Here is a 22,102-nt window from a genome sequence, read left to right on the forward strand (position 1 = left end):
ACTGGTATCATAATGGAGAAGCAGCATGGGATAATGGCAGTTTGGGGGGCAGCTCCTTGGCCCAGTCACTGCTTCTCGGCATCAGGCAAGGAGCCCTGGAAGATTTTTTTTCTTTTGTCAGTTATTTAGATGAGAAGAACACCACCAGGCGTCTTGAATCTGGTGAGGAGCTGCAGGTACTTTCTTGCGTTCCTCACTCCAGGCACTGTTTGCAGTGGAAAAATTGCATGTGTCCCCCTTCAACCTCAAAGCCTCTTGTCTGACCCCTGTTCCAGCAGTGGAAACTGTGCAAGCATCCCACCCTGATTCGCACACGCTTTGGTTTTGAGGATGCAGCACATATGGATCCCTGGTGGCCAGTACATTCCCCATGCATGAATCCCGTCCTCCTACAGAACTTCATGGAAAGGCCCCTTTCCCTCTTCCCCAACACCATCTCCTGCTCAGAAGATCGGGTGACCCAGTAATTTAAACTATGACATGATCGATCAGTAGCCATTAAAAAAACATTTGTTTAGCATGTTATCTAGAAGGATTTTGCCTGATTAACGTTTTGCAACACAAAATTCACCAATCAGTTGCGGAATTGTTCCACAGTCAAATAAAAAGTTGCTAAGGACTTGTATCCATGAGTGCTTTGCTGCATTCAGACAGGAGTGGACCTTCAGGCAGACCAAATCCACATGGTACATAGAATCAGATAAATGATAATTAGGTCTGATTCAAATCCACCCAATGCCCAATCAGCCCCACCTTATCACATTTAAGCTGGTTGTGGGTAGGGAATGTATCTTTATTGTTGTGCTCTCCCAAGTGCTTAGTACAGTGCTCTGCACACAGCCAGTGCTCAGTAAATGATTGAATGATCAAATTTTGTATTTACCCCAGCACTTAGTACACTGCTTTCCCTATAGTAAGAATTTTATTATTAGAAGTATTATTATTAAGTGCCATCGTTTCCAATTTATAGCGACTCCACGGATATACTTTCTCCAGAACGTCCTGTCCTCTTCTGTTTCTTCTGTTGGCTCTTCTATTATCATTGCTATGGTCTCTATCCACTAGCTGCCGGTCTGCCTCTTCCATATTTTCCCTGGACTTTTCCTAGCATTAGTGTCTTCTCCAGAGAATTAGTCGTCCTGATGATGTGTCCAAAATATGCTAATCTGTCGAGTCATTTGCATTCCAAGAATTCAGCAAATACTATTATTATTATGTGCTTACTCTGTCTCATGCACTGTACTGAGCATTTGGGAGAGTATGTTAGTAGACATATTCGCTATAGAGTTTATAGTCTATGGAGGGGAATTCAGATATTAAAATCGACTGCAGGTAGTGACACTACAGAATTTAGCATCAGCGACACCAGAATGAGTGCCATAGTGCCTAGGTGACCTGGAAGTCCTGGAGGGGGATTAAGAGACTTAAGATATTTAATCAGGGAAGGCCTCTTGAAGGAGATATGGTTTTGAAGAGGAGGAGAATGTTAGTTTTACCGATGAGAAGGGTGGGCATGTATAAGAGGCTGTTGGTAAGAGAGATGGAAACAAGACACAGAGCTATCGATGGAGGAACAGTTCAGAATACGTCTGTGGGCTTGGACGTTCAGAGGGCTTTCCAAATACCAGGGCAGATACCTAGCAAAGCCAGGAGAGTGATTTCTCCCTAAAGCACATCTCTAGTTTCCAGAATTCCAAGTCTTGCAGTCAGTTGATTCCTTGTCATTCAAAGAGCATAGTACTAATCACTTGGGAGAGTAATCAATCAGTGGTATTGGTTGAGTGCTTACTGTGTGCAGAGTACTGTAGAAAGCACTTGAGAGAGTATAATACAGCAGAGGTGTTACTGTACTTGTCCCTGACCATGGGATAACTGTGACTTTCCAACTGTAGTATTTACTGAGTGTCTACAAAGCTCTTTGGAGCAGACAATCAAGCCAGTCTGATGTGCAACCAATCAATCATACTTAGGCTTACAGTCTGACTTTTAATACTATCCCAAATTTTCTTGAAAAATGTAAGTAATTACGCAAGTTCAGTGCCCCCTCAGTTTTTGGAGCTCGGGAATTCAAATTTAATTTTCAACAATAATTTTTTGCCACTTTTTTTGCCAGTTCAAATGTTTTTGTATACATTGTATATGCTATGTATACATTTTGTCAGCATTCTTTTTACACAGGATAGGATTTTTTAAGAAACAAATTATACCTATATTCTCTGTGGGTATGCTGTTTCTTTTAAATTCATCCTTATTTTAGCCAGCCTAAATTTTTATTTCAGCGATAAGAATATTAATTTCAAGGAAATTATCCGTCTACAACCCTGTTAAATCTGTTGGCTTATATGTAAATTCACAATGAATTTCAACTGGAAAGATGTGATTAATTTTTAAACCTTCATTTTCAACCTCATTGTAGCTGTAAAACAGAAAGGAGTTACCGAGGCTTTGTGAAATTTATTTGCCTGGATATCTTTAACACAAAAAATTTCTCCAACCCATCCGGGGGAAGATAGAGTGGAACTATCCTTGGAGATGGAATCAAATTGCATGTGCGCACAATAGAGTACATGCGAGTGCGTACGCAGAATCAATCAATCCTATTGTTTATTGACCACTCTGTGCACATTGCTAAATGCGTGGGAGAGTATAGTTCACTTGGTAGACCCCATCACTGCTCACAACTGAAGGATCCAATCTCGCTCCCAACTTCCACTCTCCAGAAGAATGGAGTAGGATATAGATGCTTATCCCTTTAATTCTCTCATATTTTCCACATTTTTAGATGAACTAGCTTGTGCTTTCTGCACCTGCATGCTGAGTGACCTTGGACAAGTCATTTCTCTGGGCCTAAGTTATCTCATCTGTAAAATGGGGATTAAGACTGTGAGCTCCATGTGGGCCAGGGACTGTGTCCAATCTGATTTACTTGTATCCACCCCAGTGCTTAGTACAGTGCTTGGCACATAGTAAATGCTTAACAAATACCATGATTTTTATTTTAAAAGATGACAAAAATGGAAACTTTTTATTTGCTGCAGCATGACTCAAAATGCATATTAGCGAAGCAGCAGGGGCCTAGTGGATAGAGCACTTTCCTGGAAGTCAGAAAGGCATGGGTTCTAATCCTGGCTCCACTACCTGTCTGCTGTGGGATCTTGGGCAAGTCACTTCACTTCTCTGTGCCTCAGTTACCTCATCTGTAAAATGGGGATTAAAACTGTGCTCCCCATGAGGGAGAGGGACTTTGTCCAACCATATTATCTTGCACCCCAGTGCTTAGCACAGTACTTGGCATGTAGTAAGCACTTAATAAATACTACAGTTATGATAATTACTGTGATTATTAGTACATTAGTGAATTTTAACAACGGGAAGAACCTGTCAAACGAGGCTGTCCTGATATAGGAAAACTGCTGCTTCAACTCATTTAATGGGATGTGCCCAGAGTATGTCTTGAGAAGCGAGCACTTTAAAACTGTCTGCGGAGACAAACTAACCATCCTTATACTTCTTATATGTGGCCGTGCCATGCTGTCACTACAAATATAACTTGTTTTGGGTCTGGACAAAGTTAATATCTAATAGAGGAAGTCACCTTATAGACAGGAAATAATAATGCCTTTCCAAAAGAGAGGATGTAATGTTTCACGCTGAGAGAGGCACATTAGATTGCTTTCCCCGTAGAATCCTTTGTACTGAAAAGAGACATCAAAGGCGGTATGGCTATTGAGGATGTTCTTTCTTTCCGCAGTGTTTCTGTTTCTCTAGCTGCAGTCGGCATTTATCAGGTTCTCCTTACATAGGGTCAGAGCTGGGAACACTACCCAGATGAATTACCAATGAAATTTACTGGTAGAGATTTCTTCTGAAGCTTAAGCAGACTGCTATTTTCTGCCCGGTGAACATCTGCAGACCAGAGAAAAGTTTCCCAGGAACATTCCCCTCCCCCTTCTGGGACTCACTCGAGCTGATTGATCAATCGGTCAATCAATGTATTAAAATCAATTTATCAATCAGTGGCATTAATTACAATTCTCACTTAGTGTGAGAAGGGACCTTATCTATCAACTCTGTTATATTGTACTCCCCCAAACAATACAGTGATCTGCACACAAGAAGCACTCAATAAATAGCATTGATTGCCGAGCACTGTACTGAGTGCACAGGAGAGTTCAATACCACAGAACTGCTAGACACATTTCCTGCTCACAAGGAGCTTATGGTCAAGAGTCTCTTCCAGTCTCGCTTCCCTTTCACTAGTGAGATCAACAAAAGACAACAAATAGAGGCATTATTCCTCTAAAGCCATCCACATTTGACCATTGGGGAGGGGTGAGAGGGTAGATAATAGGGTGATCCCCACAAGGGAGTAGGATCATATTCAATTCCCACCCCTATATTCTCTCCCAGGGCTTAGAGGGCTTTGCACACAGTAAGCACTTATATATTATTACTGCTAGTACTCATCACCACATACCTGGATTATTTCTATCCTTATTCCCATTTCTCAAATTTATGTGTCAAATATTTATTGAATACCTACATACTGTGTTCAGAACACTGTAGTAAGCGCTTGGGAAAGTACAATAGGGTTGTTAAAATTGATCACTGCCCTTAACTTACAATCTGGCGGAGGAGACAGACATTTAAATGATTTAATAAGCTGGAAGGAATTCCAGACCTGGGGAAGCCTGGAGGTAGGACTGAGGCACAGTGAGTAGTTTAGCTTGAGAGGGATGAATTGTAAAGGATCGATCTGGATCATGGCCTAGTCAGGGACATTTATTGAGAACCTTCAGAATTTTGAGCACTCTGCTAAGGACTTGAGAGAACAGCAGAATCAAGACACATGATCCCTGCCCTCGAGATGTGCTGCCCTTTTGTATTCTATGTCATGTGCCAGAATCGGTTCTATGCCGTGGTCACTCCAGTCAGAGAAGGAGCGTGGCTCAGTGGAAAGAGCCCGGGCTTGGGAGTCAGAGGTCATGGGTTTGAATCCCGCCTCTACCACTTGTCAGCTGTGTGACTGTGGGCAAGTCACTTACCTTCTCTGTGCCTCAGTTACCTCATCTGTATAATGGGGATGAAGACTGTGAGCCTCACCCATGGGACAACCTGATTACCCTGTATCTCCCCCAGTGCTTAGAACAGTGCTCTGCACATAGTAAGTACTTAACAAATACCAACATTATTATTATTATTATATAGGGAGAAGCAGTGTGGCCTAGTTGAGCACAGGTCCCGACGTCAGGAGACGTCACCTTGAGCAAGCAACTTTTCTTCATTATATTTGATCCTCATCTGGAAAACGGGGATTCAATTTCTGTTCTTCCTCCTACTTACACTCTGAGCCCCACTTGGGCAAAGGGACTGTGTCTAGCCTGATGATCTTATATATACCCCAGTGTTTAGTACAGTGCTTGGCATATAGTAAGCACTTTTACAAATGCCATTATTATTATTCCCTTATGCAAGATGCCTTTATGAGTACTCTACAGTATGTTGCACTCCACTGTCGGTAAATTAATTTCTTCTCGTGGTTTAGTTCACCTTTTTAACCGTTGTTCCCCATGGGAGACTATCATCCTTATGCCACATCCTTCATGACAGTCTAGTTCTCAGGCAGATTGGAAATTGGATCCAAAAAAGCACTTGGAATAGTGACAATAGGTGCAATAAATCTACAGATATGAAGTCCTTGCTACAAGTTTCCACCATCCTCTCCCTCACACACCTTGTGCTAGATCTTTACATAAATGACTTCCTTCTGACTGTCCCCATCTAGGCTTTCTCAGCCTTTTTAGTTGATGAGACCACTCGTGTCCCATGTCGGAGAGAGGTTCAGTAGAACATTTGAGATTCATGGAAAAAAAGGACCTTTGATTCCAACGGAGGAGTTACCAAGCTCTTCTCCATAAATTTGCAAATGCAGGTATTGACAAGTCTGATTTCTTCTGCCCAACCAGAGACATGGTTGAAACTACCACCACTTCAGAATGCCACAAGCAATTTGTGTACAAGGCAGTCCTCTATCTCTAAAGCAATCAGCCAAAACAGTGCTTGGCATATAGTAAGCACTTAACAAGTACCACAGTAATAAAGTCATTATTAAAAATACAGGCCGTAAAGGCAACAAGTGTCTCGAAACCAGGCAGAGGGTAGACATTGGAATACCAAAATTTCAGTATAAAACAAGGAGAACAGCAACCTGAAATAGCCACTCTAATGTGTGGGAGGGGAGACACCCCTGCTCTGCAACACCTCCCCCATAATCAGTTTAGGGAGTTCCAAAGAGCCCTGTGCATATTTACAATTTGCTAACTCAGTCGTTCCCATTCTTGTTTTCATGATTTATTCTATCCTGGATATTTGATCTGATTATTGTGAAAGAGAAGATAGAAAGGAGATAATCAAAGAAGTTTGTTGTTGGAGTCAGAGGTCATGGGTTCAAACCCCGGCTCTGCCACCTGTCAGTTGTGTGACTTTGGTCAAGTCACTTAACTTCTCGGTGCCTCAGTTACCTCATCTGTAAAATGGGGATTAAGACTGTGAGCCCCACGTGGGATAACCTGATTCCCCTGTGTCTACCCCAGCGCTTAGAACAGTGCTCGGCACATAGTAAGCGCTTAACAAATACCAACATTATTAGTAGCTTGTACATATAAATAAGAGGGAGTATGATTGAATCTCCATTTTACAGAGGAGGAAACTGAGGCCCAGAGAATAATTATAATATTTGTTAAGCGCTTACTCTGTGTCAAGCAGCGTTCTAAGCACTGGAGAAGATACAAGGTAATCAGGTTGGACACAGTCCCTGTCCCACATGGGGCTCACAGTCTTAATCCCCATTTTACAGAGGAGGTAACTAAGGCACAGAAAAGTCAAGTGACTTGCCCAAGGTCACAGAGCGGACAAAAGGCAGAACTGATGTTACTATCCATGACATCCTTGTTCTTGCTGCTGCTATACCTACTTGATTGACACCTGCTACCCAGCAACGCTCTGAGTGGGGATCATGGTTCGGTACGTGTTGAGCTTATCAGAACCAGATCCTTCCTAGTTAGTACTTTGCCTGTGAACCTAATTTTTAAGAAGTGTGACCCTAGATAGCAGTGTAGCATTACTTATAGACACAGCCTTTTTTCTCATAACCAAAGAGCTCATTTAATAATAATAATAATAATGTTGGTATTTGTTAAGCGCTTAGTATGTGCAGAGCACTGTTCTAAGCACTGGGGTAGACACAGGGGAATCAGGTTGTCCCACGTGGGGCTCACAGTCTTAATCCCCATTTTACAGATGAGGGAACTGAGGCGCAGAGAGGTTAAGTGACTTGCCCAAAGTCACACAGCTGCCAAGTGGCCGAACTGGGATTCGAACCCATGATCTCTGACTCCAAAGCCCATGCTCTTTCCACTGAACCACGCTGCTTCTCTTCTTGGCAATGAATCCCCAGTTTTCACTTCATCCAGTAGTGCAGTTCAAAAAAAGTTTCGAATGAGCCCAAGTTCAATAGTCCTTATATTCAAAGTAATAGGCAAGTCATCCACCTAAACGAAAATTGGAATCTCACAAGCGGACCTAGTCCTCCCAGGTATGCATCCCTCTATGTTCAGCTCTTGGGTTTTATGAAGGTAGTATTATGGAGCTTCGGGCCTGACCTACACTCCAGGTGTCTGCTTCAGTAAGCATCTTCTTTGCTTTAGACAACCAAGGCACAGCCTTTGATGATAGGAGTTTTATTTGATTGCCAGAAACAGCCATCCAACATGGCTACACAAATTCCTCCACCTTTCAACGGGAGCATGATGATCTGCTGAAATAGCACACGTTTGTTCTGAGGGGCTAGATCCCTGGCAGATGAGAGCAAATCAACCTTTCTACTTGTACTGGACCTGTCTTCCTTCATTTCGAGGACACCAGGGGAGAGCTGAGTTGTCTCCAGAAGACCTCTTCTTTCCAAGTTATAATGAAAAGAGGGACACCGATGTCTGGATCTGGTTCTCTGACAGCTGCCAGTTGATGGTCCTGGAGAGTTGGCAAAGTTCTACACCTTGGCATATGGGTTGAAAGGAGTGTAAATCTGAGCCCAAAATTTCTCCCCAAAGCGCAATGTAGTTTGGCAGCTAATGCAGTATTGATATAGACAAAAATCAACAGTCATTGTGACTAGGGTACACAACTTTACACTAACCCAAACAAAAACAAGATGCAGTTTTGATATTAACACATATCAGCATTTTGACTAGTGTCTGCAACTTTACACTTACCCAAACAAAATGCAGCTTTGATATTTGCAAATAGCAGTCATTATGACTAGTGCACCCAACTTCACACTACCCCAAACAGAAACACCACCACAAAACCCCACAGATTGTTTTCTATGTTTTCTATTTAGGCCACACTGCTTTTGTGTATTTGCCCCTGTCTCCTCTTATGTTAGAAAGTGTGTTTTTATTGTTTTCACTCTCCTGCTGAGCCAGTTGCTTGTCTCCTCCCTGACATTATTCATACATTGTGAGTCATTTGAGGGCCAAGGACCGGATCCAATTCTTACCTGGACATTCCTTCCCGGCACTTAGAATAGTCATTTGCTCACATTAGCGCTAAATAAATACTATTACGGCTTTAGGAAAAAGGAGGTTGCCTCCAGGTTTCACAGGATTCTGTCATTCATCCCTGTGCTCTGCCCACAGTAGTTGTTAATAATCCAGTTGATATCGCAGGGTCTCTTAAGATGACTCTGTGGATGACATCGTTAGACGTTACTAATTGATTTCTAAAAACAACCCAGGGGGACTGTAGAAGCTTGTTGCTATCTCCAAGTTGCAGTGAATTGCTGTCACTTCAGTGAAGTGCTTAGGGAAAGGCACCATTTCTCGATTCATGCTACTATAGCATCTATCTCTGGACTATGACAACTCCAGACTGAAATTAATGAGGTAGCCATGGTTACACTGACATTCCTATTATCTCTCCTTTTGTTTTGTTCATTCTTCCTTTCTTGATGACTCCCTTATTTCCTAATGGGTATTACTCCTTACAACCATTTTGTGTATTTAACAATCATAAGCAACTTCCTAGCATATGTATTTCTTTGGGCAGTTAGACCAGACTTTTTGTCCTGCCTACCATATTCTGGGTTGATAAATTGATTATGAATCCCCTACTCAAAGGGCTACCCTGGGGGACACCTCTGGCTCTCTATTCCACCCATGTTCCAGAGAAGCAGCATAGCTTCATGGGAAGAGTATGGGCTTGGGAGTCAGAGGACGTGAGATCTAGTCCTTGCTTCCCTGTTTGCTTGTTGAGTGACCTTGTGCAAGTCACTTAACTTCTCTATGCCTCCATTTTCTCAGTTGCAAAATAGAGATAAATGCCTCTTTTCCCTTCCTCTTAGACTGTGGGTCCCATCTGGGATAAGAGCTGTGACCAAGCTGATTATCTACCCCAATGCTTGGCATGTAGTAAGTGTTTTCAAATATCGCAATTATTATAGCATAATATAATTTTATTGTCTTTCCAGTAGGGTTGGTAATACTGATTTAAATCAATCATATTTATTGAGTGCTTGCTGTGTGCAGAGCACTAAACTAAAGCCCTTGGGAGAGTACAGTATAGCGGAGTTGGTAGATATACTCCCTGACCACAATGAGTTTAGAGTCAAGATGGGGAGTCAGACATTAATATGAATAAACAAATTACAAATACATAAGTGCTGTGGGACTGAGGAAAGGGAGAACTAGGGTGCATATCCAAGGGCAAGGATGACACAAAAGGGAGTGGGAGAAGAGGTAATGAGTGTTTAGTCGGGGAAGGCTTCTTGGAGATGTGCTTTAAATAAGGCTTTGAAGGTGGGGAGAGTAATTGTCTGCCAGATATGAGGAGGGAGGGTATTCAAGGACAAAGGTAGTATGTGGACAAGAGGCTGTCAGTGAGGTTGACGAGATTGAGATACATTACGTTGACATTTGAGGAGCGAAGAGCGCGAGCTGGATTGTAATAGGAAATCAGGGAAGAAAAGTAGTAGTGGGCAAGTTAATTGATGACTTTAAAGCCAATGGTAAGGAGTTTCTTTTGGAGGTGGATGGGCAACAACTAGAGTTGCTTGAGGAGTGGGGAAACATGGATTGATGTTTTTGTAGAAAAGTGATCCAGGCAGCAGAGTAAAGTATGGACTGGAGTGGGGAGAGACTGGAAGCAGGGAGATCAGCAAGGAGGCTGATGCAGTAATCAAGGCAGGATAGGATAAGTGCTTGGATTATTCATTCATTCAGTAGTATTTTTTGAGCACTTACTATGTGCAGAGCACTGTACTAAGCGCTTGGAATGAACAAGTCGGCAACAGATAGAGACAGTCCCTGCTGTTTGACGGGCTTACAGTCTAACAGTTTGGGTGGAGAGGAAAGGGTGGATTTTAGCGATGTCTTGAAGATTGACCCAACAGGATTTCCTCCTAAATTAAAGACTCCTTGGTAGCCTATATATATTTGCAAAGGCCGACTGAGTCTAGTGCTGCACTAAGCATTTGGGAGAGTGCAGTGGAGATAAAAGAAGCCAGTCCAGTTGTGGAGGAGTGTGTCTTCACTGTCCCCAGCAGAATCATCAGAGCGATGTTACTGGACAAAGGTCCAGCTCCAATGTTCATCGATTGCTCCGACCGGAGACCCCATCACACAGTCTGACAAAGCAGGGAGTGAGGCACAGATTGATCTAAATAGGAGGAGAAAGCTCTAAATGGTTATGGCAAGCCTTCCCTTGGCAAAGCCCCCCTTTCCTTTTCTCATACTTCCTTCTCTATCACCCTGATTTGCTCCCTCTGTTCTTCCCCCATCCCAACCCCACGGCACTTGTGTACATATCTGTAATTTCTTTGCCCCACAGCACTTATGTACCTGTATCTTATGTACCTGTATCTAATCCCGCCCCCCTCCCCCAAGCCTCCTACCAGACTGTAAACTTGCTGAGGGCAGGGAATGTGTCTATTGTTGTACTCACCCAAGAGCTCAATACAGTGCTCAATACTGTGCTCAATAAATATGATTGGCTGAATGAATCAAATGGAAACCGGGATATGTGAATAAAAGGTGTTTAATTGAGGATGTGATTTGATCTGTATCCAACTGCTTTGCAAGTGGGAAAAAAAGTGTTAAGCACATAAATGATTTCTCTGTCTCTTCACTGATTCGATCCTCAATTGTCCCTTTAAATTCAGGGGCTCAATTCTGTTTCAGAATCTTCCCCGGAGCTTTCCCTCCATTGCCATTTCCAATATCGAAGGACCACTGAGATTCAAGGCTGTAGAATCTGAGACGATCTCAGCACAGCCCTAGCTGTGCTACCAACATAAACCGTCTTCATTGTTATATCTCAACTGGAGATAGGAGTCAATCAAGCAATTATATTTATTGAACACTTACTGTGTGCAGAGCAAAGTCCTAAGCCCTTGAGAGAATACAATAAAATAGATTTGATAGACAAAGTCCCTGCACACTAGGCGCTTTATCATTTAGAAAGGAAGACAGACATTAAAATAAATTATGGATCTGTGTGTAGGTGTTGTGAGGCTGAGGGTGGGGTGAATAAAGGGTACAAATCCTTCGTTCCTTCATTCAATAGTATTTATTGAGCGCTTACTATGTGCAGAGCACTGTACTACACGCTTGGAACGAACAAGTCAGCAACAGATAGAGACAGTCCCTGCCATTTGATGGGCTTACAGTCTAATCGGGGGAGACAGACAGACAGACAAGAACAATGGCAATAAATAGAGGGGAAGGGGAAGAACATCTCGTAAAAACAATGGCAACTAAATAGAATCAAGGCGATGTACATTTCATTAACAAAATAAATAGGGTAATGAAATACAGTTGAGCAGACGAGTACAGTGCTGAGGGGATGGGAAGGGAGAGGGGGAGGAGCAGAGGGAAATGGGGGGAAAAGAGGGTTAAGCTGTGGAGAGGTGAAGGGGGGGAGTAGAGGGAGAAGGGGAGCTCACCCAAAGGGACAGGGAGTAGGGGTAATGGGGAAGTGAAGGCCTCTCAGAGGAGATATGATTTATAATAAGTCTTTGAAGGGGGAGAGAGTGGTGGTCTGTCACATATAAAGGGGGAAGGAGTTCCAACCCAGAGGAAGGATGGGGACAGGGTGTTGGTGGTGAGATGAATGAGATCAGGTCAGTATTAGAAGAGCAGAATGTGCTGAGTTGTAGAATAAAATCAGCGAGGTAGGATTTGAGGAGGCAAGGTGATTGAATTATTTAGAGCCAATAGTAAAGAGTAGCTATGTGATGAAAAGGTGGATGGGCAAATACTGGAGATTCTTAAGGAGTGGTGAAACATGGACTGAATGTTTTTTAGAAAACTAATCTGGGCAACAGAGTGAAGTATGGAAGGGAGTGGGGAGAGACAGGAGGCAGAGGGGTCAGCAAGGAGTCTAATGCAGTAAGGAGTTAAGGCAGGAATGACACTAGAGGGAAATCTCTGTCTCCTTTCCACCCCCTCACCCTTCCATCTCCTATCAATCAGAATATTTAGTCCAAAAGCTGTACCCACAAATGCACCTGATGGAGAGCCTCCAAGAACTAGAGAGAGAACATAGTTTTTTATAGTATTCGTTATGTGTCAAGCACTGTTTTAAATGCTGGGCTAGATACAAGTTTATCAGGTTGAACAGAGTCCCTGTCCCACATGGGGCTCACAGTCTAGGTAATTATTTTGCTATATTTTAGTTCCTCGTCTTAATTCCAGTATCCACTTGCCTTCAGGTCAGGTTTTTGACAACTATCTAATCCCAGCTCTGCCACTTCTCTACCCTGGGACCTTGGGCAAGTCACTTTACTTCTCTGAGCCTCAGTTCCCTCATTGGTGAAACGGGATTGAGACTGTGAGCCCCATGTGGGACAGGACTATGTCCAACCCTATTTGCCTGGATCAATCCCAGGGCTTAATACAGTGCCTGACACATAGTAAGCACTTAAACACCATAATTATTATTACTGTTTTCTAATACATTTCTGAGGCGTTCAGTCTTTATCTGTGATTACCTTATCTCATATGTAAAATACTAAAATTAGGGATTATTGTTATATTGTTTATGTAAAAGGACTTTGATGTGGTCACTTCCTGTTATTCACTGCACTGAATTCAGCTTTTGTATCACCTGATTGTTTTTATAAAGTCAATGTGAGTTTGTATTCTTGACAGGGATTGATGGGCTAATGGTTACCATGATGATGTGTTGCATTATTTATGTACAGCAGCCGAATTCTGCCTTTCAGCTTGTCCTTTGCTGTCAACCCAAGAATGCAGTACTTTGTGAGAACCTCACATTGTGATTTGTGGTTGTGGATCACTATAAAGTATATACTATGAAAGCTTACTGTTTCAAAAGCTGTTGCTTTGTGTGAATTTTGGAATAATCACATTTTAGTTGGTATTCTCCTAGAATTTATCTAGCAGAAAAGATATTTACTATCTGAAAGCATTTGGGTGTATTGAATATGTAAGATTAATTTGTGACGATGAATCGTCATTCATTCGATCATGTATTGAGTGCTTACTGTGGGCAGAACACTGTACTTAGTGTTTGGGAGACTACAATATAGCAATAAGCAGGTATATTCCCTGCATTTGGAGCTCAAGAACTTCAAGCTCTTAACTATAAATGTATTTTTTATGTGTGACTGACTCGGTTTCTTGCGATGAGTTTGAGTCACATTTCATTATTGGTAATTTAACGCCTGAGATTTCTAATTTTCAAGGATATGGAGTGAGATTCCAGTGTCACGACATCTGAGTGCTCTTCCTTATGTCAGGCAAGAATAATGAGGATGCATCTTCATGGCAAAGGAGAAGGCCACTCTCCGGCCTGGGGGCTTTAGGAGTGGAAGCAGCATGGCCTGGTGGAAAGAGAATGGGCCTGGAATTCCGAGGGCCAGGGTTAATAATAATAATAATAATAATAATAATAATAATGTTGGTATTTGTTAAGTGCTTACTATTGCAGAGCACTGCTCTAAGCGCTGGGGTAGATAAAGGGTAATCAGGTTGTCCCACATGTGGCTCACATTCTTCATCCCTGTTTTCCAGATGAGGGACCTGAGGCACAGAGAAGTGAAGTGACTTTCCCACAGTCACGCAGCTGACAAGTGGCAGAGGTGGAATTCGAACCCATGACCTCTGACTCCCAAGCCAGGGCTCTTTCCACTGAGCCACGCTGCTTCTCAGGTTCTAATCCTGGCTTTGACACTTGTCTTCTAGGGGACCTTTGGCAAGTCACTCACTTCTCTGTGTGTTAGGTACCTCCTCTGTAAGCCCAGTGCGGGTCAGGTACTGTGTCCAGCACTATTATTTTGGTTCTCTCCTAGTGTTTAGAACAGTGCCTGGTGCTAATTAGTGCTTAACAGTTACCATTCAAACAAAAAAAAGTGCTATGACTTCTACTGGCTGCATTTAGGCTACACCTGAAACATTCAATCAATCAATAATTCATTGTGCGATTACTGTACTAAGAGTTTGGGAGAGTTGATACAGAGTTGGTAGACCTGTTCCTGGCCCACAAGGAGTTTACATTCCAGAGGGCACCAAAACCCTCACCATTGGCTTTAAAGTACTCTCTCCCCTTGCCTCCTCCTATCTCACCTCACTTCTCTCCTTCTACAATACAGTCTGAGGCTGTACAGCTCCTCTAGTGCTAACCTTCTCATTGTGGCTCGATCTCACCCGTCTTACCGCCTACCCCAAGCCTGTGTCCTGCCTCTGGCCTGAAACACCCTCCCTTCTCAAAACTGACAATTACCTTCCACCGCTTCAAAGCCTTATTGAAGGCACATCTCCTCCAAGAGGCCTGCCCAGACTAAGTCCCACTCTTCCTCATCTCCCACTCCCTTCTGCATCTCCCTGACTTGCTCCCCTTGCTCTTCCCCTCTCCCAACCCCAGAGCGCTTATGTACATATCTGTGATTTTACTCATTTATACTGGTCTGTCTCCCCGCCTTTAGACTGTAAGCTCGTTGGAGGAAGGGAATGTCACTGTTTATTGTTGTGTTTTCCCAAGTGCTTAGTACAGTGCTCTGCACATAGTAAGAACTCAATCTGATTGAGTGAATGAATGCTGATTACTCCATCCCTTGGTTTGTGCCATTGCAGTCGCAAATGGGTCCCAGATTGGCCTGTGCAGGGACTAGTCCATTAAAAGTTTCCTTATATCTTGATGGCCCTGTCTGGCTGTGTGGGTAAATATATCTAAGGGAGATTCCATCTTCTGCTTCTGCAAAGTGGTACCTTCTCTATGGGGCTGGGACAATCAACTAATCAGTGGTGCTTATTGAACCCCCACTGGGTGCAGACCATTGCATTAAATGTTTTTTTTTTTCTTTTTAAATAGCATTTGTTAAGCATCTATTATGTACTGGGTATTTTACTAAGCAGTGGGGTAGATATCAGCTAATCAGGTTGGACCCAATCTGTGTCCCATGTGGGGCTCAAAGTCTTAATCCTCATTTCACAGATGAGGTAACAGGCACAGATAAATTAAGTAACTTGTCCGAGGACACACAGACAAAGGGGAGAGCTGAGCTTAGAAATCAATGTATGATCCCTACTCTCACAGAGCTGGCAGTGTAGGAGGAGAGATAGACATTAAAATTAATTATCAATAGGATGAAGTAATAAAGTATAAAGAGAGGAAGTGCTGAAATAGCAGTTAGGGGGACATAATGTGGGGATATTTGAAACCAAAGAGTGGATGACCTCATTGAGGAAATGTGATTCTGAAGAGATCTGGGAAAGAGCAATGTTGCGCTGGATGTTAGAAGCGGTGTGGCTTAGTGGAAAAAGCACGGGCTTGAGAGTCAGACGTTGTGGGTTCTAATCCCGACTCCACCACTTATCAGCTTTGTGACTTTGGGCAAGTCACTTCACTTCTCTGTGCCTCAGTTACCTCATCTGTAAAATGAGGATTAAATCTGTCAGCCCCACATGTGACAACCTGATAAGCTTGTATCTACCCCAGTGCTTTGAACAAATACCATCATTATTATTAAGCACTTAGTACAGTAGTCTGCACACAGAAAGTGCTCAGTGAAGAGGATTGAATGAATGAGGGATTTCGTGGTACAAGGGTGAGCGTGAGCAAGACGTTAGTGGTGGGAGAGACAAGAAAGAGGCAGTTGGCTTTGGAATATGAACTGGAGTGTAATAGGAAAAGAGAGTGGAAAGGTGGGATGGAGAATGCTAATGGAGTGCCTTAAAGGCTGTGGTTTGGGATATCTGCTTGATGCAGAGAGGAAGGAGGTTTTTGAGGCATGTGGAGATGTACAATAATGCATATTAGAAAACTTAACAGTGCAGCAGAATGAAGAGAGACTGGAGACAGGGGGTCAAGGTACAGGCCGATTCAGTAGTCAAACCTGGCTATGACCAGTGAAATGGCTGGATGAAGAGAGAGGCAGACACTGAAAATGATTTGCAAACAGACTGAAAATGGGAAGCTGAAAAATAGAGAGAAGTCGAGGATAATTCTAATGTTATGGGATTGAGAGATTGGTTGTTTTGTCAGTGGTATTGGGAGGGTCTAAAGGAGGAGAGAAGTTGGGAGGGAAGATAAGGAGCTTAGTCTGGAACACGATGGAACTTGAAATGTCTGTGTGACATCCATGCAGAGATGTCTGGAAGCAAGGGGAAATGTGAGATTGCAGAGGACAAGAGTTTGGCTAGTGAGACTAGCTCCCGCGGCTTCAACTACCCCCTCTATGTAGATGAGCTCCCCAGAGAAGTGTGTCTAGATGGAAGGCAGGAGGAGAACCAGGAGAGAATTATCAGGAACACCACTGTTAGCTAGCATTTCCAGGACCAGGGAGCGGTCCATGGTATCAAAGACAGCCATTGGGTTGGGCGGGATTAGCTTGCTTTAGAGTTCATTAGTTTTGGCAAGGAATCACCGAGGTCACTGATAACCTTGGAGAGAGACACATACCTATCCCTCGATGGAATATGTATCTACTGATCTGTACAATCTATTTGCTCTATTATGCCTAAATGGAGCTTATTCTTACAGAATTAATTGATCTTGTTCAATGTTTTCTGTGCTCTATGACTTCTGAAAGAAGGTGCTAGCTCAATGTAGGACCAGTCTGTCCTTTCTCAGCTGTAGGACTACGTATATATGTCTAGCCAACAGATAGAAACATACAATTATTTGTTAGTGTAAGGAATCTTTTATTCACAACTCACGTTATGTTATGCCTGCTTAATAAAGTCTCATAATTATGCATTTATACATGTCCAAGTTCAAGCATATATTGTTTTAACACTCTTTAAGCCAGGATGTAAGCAGGGAAACTTGAAACATTGAGACAGCCAAATCCCTTCTTTGAAACAGAAGAAATGTTGCTGTGTACTTAAAGGAAAGATCTTATTTACAATTAAGCTCCTTGTGGAAAAGGAATGTCTTCTCCTTTCATTATACTTTCCCAAGCTCTTAGCATGCTGCACTTTATTAAAATACTTCTTCTACTACAAGATGGAACATTAGGAGATTATCGGGAGTTGGGAGTTATTGATTTGGTATCAAAGAGAGCAAAATTAATACTCTTTAGCCAGTAGGTGTCTGCAAAAAAGACATCAAAATATTTGCAAATAAATTGGCACTCGGGAGATATTGAATGTCGTCGAACATTTTCTCTTGAATTCTAGATTATTTTCCACTTCCTTTTGCTGATAGTCAAGATTTAGGATTTGGTCTTAAATCAATCAAGAGTTGTGTTTTATGACACTTTCCATGGCAACAGATTCTACGAACAGTTCTAAGTCTGCTCATGTTTTTCAGATGGATTTCTAAAAATCAAAGCCTATGCATCAAACCGAGTAGAATATATAACAAATTAGATTTCAATATTTCAACATAAATGGCCTCTCAAGAGGTACAAAATGTAAATTGAGAGGCATGTTGTTGATTCAAAAAGTGACATTTATTTTGCTTTGTGCAGTTTCACAGGCAGTAAGTCATAAGGGTGCTAACATTTTCAGGGAGTTTTACTAATTTCAGTATGCAAATTTGCATGAACTTTATCTCTTCTTAAGCAGAGTTATTGCTCACTTGTGTGTTAGTGTTTGCTCATTTCACTGAGTGCATTGTTTACAGGGTAGTTCCAAATTCTGATTTTTAACCATGGCACCTGATCCTGTATGGTAGTACTTTTCCTAGAGGAAAGTAAAAAAGCTAAGAGAGTACTGGTATGGACAATCACTTTCCAGCTCTGCCTCAACTCTATCCAAACTCTGTTTGTTAAATGGAACTAATGTTTGATGGCCCCGTCTCTACCTCACAGGGGTAGTGTGACACTAAAAGGAAGCTGGTTGGAAGTCCTTCAGCAGAGAGTGGTCTAGTGAAAAGAGCATGGGCCTGGGGATCAGAAGACCTAGGTTCTACTCACAACTCTGCCACTTACCTGCTGTCTGACCATGTCCACTTTACTTTAACTTTCAAGCACTTGATTTAGTTCTCTGCTTATAGTAAGCACTCAATGAATACCATTGATTTTTCTGTGCTTCAGTTTCCTCATTTGTAAATTGGGGATTTGATACTTGCTTTTCCCTCCTACTTAGACTGTAATCCTCATGTGAAACAGGCACTGTGGTTAACAAATATTACAATTATTGTCAAGTTCTTGAAGAGATACAGAAAAGAAGTGCTGTAGAAATTGAGGGTTCAGGGTAGGGAGTGTTTTCATTTATTCTACTGCACTACTTCAAGGGCTTAGTCCTGTGCTCTGTACCAGAGTAATAACTCAAGAAGAAGAAGAATCATTATTATATTTGATATGTGTCAAGCACTGTTCTAATCACGGGGGTTGAGCACAGTCTCTGTCCCACATGGGGCTCACAATCTAAGTACAAGGAAGAAAATGCATTGAGGAGGCAGAACCGGAGAATTTATTACCACTGGTTAATTGGTTAACTTTATTACAAAGTACATTCTGCTCTTAAGACTTGTAGAATCCATAGAGGGGTGGATGTGCTTAGAGTAACCCTGGATATGGGGTGGCATATGTATCTTTAACGGGCATAGGAGAAATAATCTGGGATCTTTTTTTCCTCAAATTAAAGTCCTGATAATACTACTATAAATAGTGAATCAACAAAGCCTTCCTCCCTTGAGCTTTTTCTCTCTGCCTTTCTCCAAGACCTTTTAAACTCACATATATACCCAGACTTGACATTGTACACCTCAAACCTGTAATAATCAAACACTAAGAAGTTAGCAGAATTGGATTCCCTGCTCTGAAAATAATAACCTCCTGAGAACAAGAAGAAGTCCAGCAATAGGTAGGAAGTAAACACACAATTCATCTGATGGGAAAGCACAGTCAGCCAGCGCTCAGAAGAGTGTGTAGAAGGGAGGGGAAAGCAGAAAATTAAATATAGGAGATAGTGATTTCTTGCACCCAGGAAAAATGATTGCACCCATCCACTGCCAAAAGCAAATTGGCATTCACTTAATTGGCCTGTTTCTGCAATAAATGCCATGAGGAATCTTAAAGCATTATTTGATTAGAATTACACCCAGCTGTCCTATTCTGAAGTAGGTGAATGACAACTAGGCAGGAATGATCCTATTACAAGATTATACCCAGAATATCTGGCACCCCACAGTGTTTTAAGACCATAATGCTAAAAATGGGTACAGTGGATCTGGTTTATGGACTCATACTTCAGTAAAATCCAGAGTTCTCTACATTTTCCATTTGTCTAGAATAATTGGCTTGAAGGGTGATTGGTCTGATCTAGATTGGTATTTTTTTTTAACATCCTATAAATCTCTAAAGGCTTTGAAGAAATCAGTTACCAGATAGCATAAAATTGTCCTGAAAGTTATAAGCATGTGGTTTCAAGAGTAAATTTAATTTTGTTTCAGCAAAAGATCAAATTTAAAAATGCTCCTCACCTTCGTCACTTCTCCCCCTCCATTTTCAGAAGTCATTTCGTCAAGTATCTCACAAATTAAGCACACATCAGTAAAATATATCAAAAGTAGTTAAAATGAAGGTCTTTATGATGCTCAATGTGGAATGAATCATGAATTCTTATGTACATCATTACATGAGATATTTCTCTAGGGCAAAGGAAGTCAGAGGGTATGAATCTGCTTTCATAATTCAGTGGATGATCAATCTGTAAAAGAGCAATGTGATTGATTTGATAGGATGTGGGAAAGCTTGTATGGGAAGCTCAAAATCTTTCTTCATTCTACAGGTGATATATGCGATTCCAATCCATGTGAAAATGGTGGTATCTGCTTGTCGGGATTGGTCGATGAGGCGTTTTCATGTGAATGTCCTGAAGGTTTCACAGACCCCAACTGTTCTAGTGTTGTGGAGGTTGGTAAGTGAAAGCATTGAAACCTAAAGTCCTTTGCCTATCCTTTTCCCCTCATCTGTGTGTGTTCTGATTTGAGTGGGATGCATTCTAGGCATTTTGCATAGAATCTATCTTCCAAAATACCATTAGTTCTGATTATTATAAATAATCTTCCAAAATACCTATCTTCCAAAATACCATTTCTATCTTCCAAAGTACCATTAGCTCTGATTATTATCAATGATAAATAATTACTTATATAATATGATTGTAAGTAAATTATATTCAGTGAAAATTCCAAAATTTGAATTTTTTAACCAGTCTCTAAACACTGGGAACCTTTTTTTTCTATGTATAATGCTCCTTTAAGCAAATGAGCAGAAATTTGAAAGTCAAAGTGCATTGGCCATTTGAAAATGTTTACCTCATTCAAAAATATCTCCCCAATAAATTGTCATTTTGGCCTGAATATAATTCATTTTTAGAGTTTGGGGGTTGAAGGGTGCCTTAATGAAACTTTGTAAAAGCTATTTCAGATGGAAAAATGGTCACTGGGCTTTTAAAGATAGCTTGTTTCTGTATAATCTTGGATTGGAATTCAATGATTTGAAGATGTTGCAAAATGTGTTCTGACTTGTTGCCATGGCCTATAATTTGCTGAATGAGGAGGCATGAATGGGGGTAATGTCAATGTGAAGGGGTAATGTCACCTGAAAAGAGGCCTAAGGATTGACCTCCTAACAAAATTCAAGGGATGGCCACAATTCCACCATACCCCAGGCCCCAGATTGGCTTCAGGTATTCAGGGAGATTTGGGACAAAAGTGGAGGTTGGGCCCAATAGTGTCTTGAGTAAACCTCACTGGGGTTACAATTTCAGCCTGACCAGAAGTGTCTGCTTTGAGGCTGACCATTCAGGAGTCTTAGAGGGCGAGGAAACTTCCTAAGCATAAAGTTTTTGGGAAAAGGAGAGATGGACCCCAGATCCTCCAAAATCCATCAGTACCTCTAAGGGGAGATGTGAAGTGGGCCTAAGATCATCCCATCCTTGAGGACGGCTCAAAGGAGGAGACATTTGGAATCAGATTGGGGTGCAAATATAATGATAATAATAATGATATTTGGTAAGTGCTTACTATGTGCCAAGCACTGTTGTAAACACTGGGGAAGATACAAGGTAAGCAGGTAGTCCATGTGGGGCTTACCATCTTAATCACCATTTTACAGATGAAGTAACTGAGGCCCAGAGAAGTTAAGTGGGTTACCCAAGGTCACATAGCAGACAAGTGGCAGAGCTAGGGTTAGAACCCATCCTCTGACTCCCAAGCCTGTGCTTTTTACATTAAGCCACGTTGCTTCTCTTAACCTCCAATCCTCACCTCAAATCCTTAGGAGGAATCTAGTGAGCCCCTTCAGTCACTGGAGTTCAACAGGTGCCCTGCAATAACTCCCCCAAAATGAAACTATGCTATATCATAGTCTAGTAGGTTGACTTTATTTTCCCATCCTAGTTCAGCTAAAGGAAGCATTCAGGCTGTATGCTGGCAAAGCAGGTGAGGCCTCTCCAAGATCATTGGATCTCCCTGGCTACAATTTTAAAAGCTACACATTTAAACAAAACATCAAAATAAGACAAAGTGGAATAGAATTTGATATTCTTTATTTTAATCAATGCCTTTTCTGCACAACTGTGCTAATTATTGAGAGAGAATCTGGTTTTCATGGAGTGCTACAGCTGAGATA

General features: G+C 41.8%; 1 protein-coding gene across 4 annotated transcripts in view; it reads left to right on the top strand.

Moving 5' to 3' along the window:
- Positions 1-22,102, top strand: part of EDIL3 (EGF like repeats and discoidin domains 3) — a 316,556-nt gene that overhangs the window by 74,235 nt on the left and 220,219 nt on the right. For all 4 annotated transcript variants that reach the window (XM_029070916.2, XM_029070911.2, XM_029070902.2 and 1 more), the window contains one exon: positions 20,256-20,384. In XM_029070916.2, coding sequence (XP_028926749.1) covers positions 20,256-20,384 — 129 coding nt within the window. The remainder of the gene's footprint in view (positions 1-20,255; positions 20,385-22,102) is intronic.

This window comes from Ornithorhynchus anatinus, chromosome 1, assembly GCF_004115215.2.
Source record: "Ornithorhynchus anatinus isolate Pmale09 chromosome 1, mOrnAna1.pri.v4, whole genome shotgun sequence".
Taxonomy (NCBI): domain Eukaryota; kingdom Metazoa; phylum Chordata; class Mammalia; order Monotremata; family Ornithorhynchidae; genus Ornithorhynchus; species Ornithorhynchus anatinus.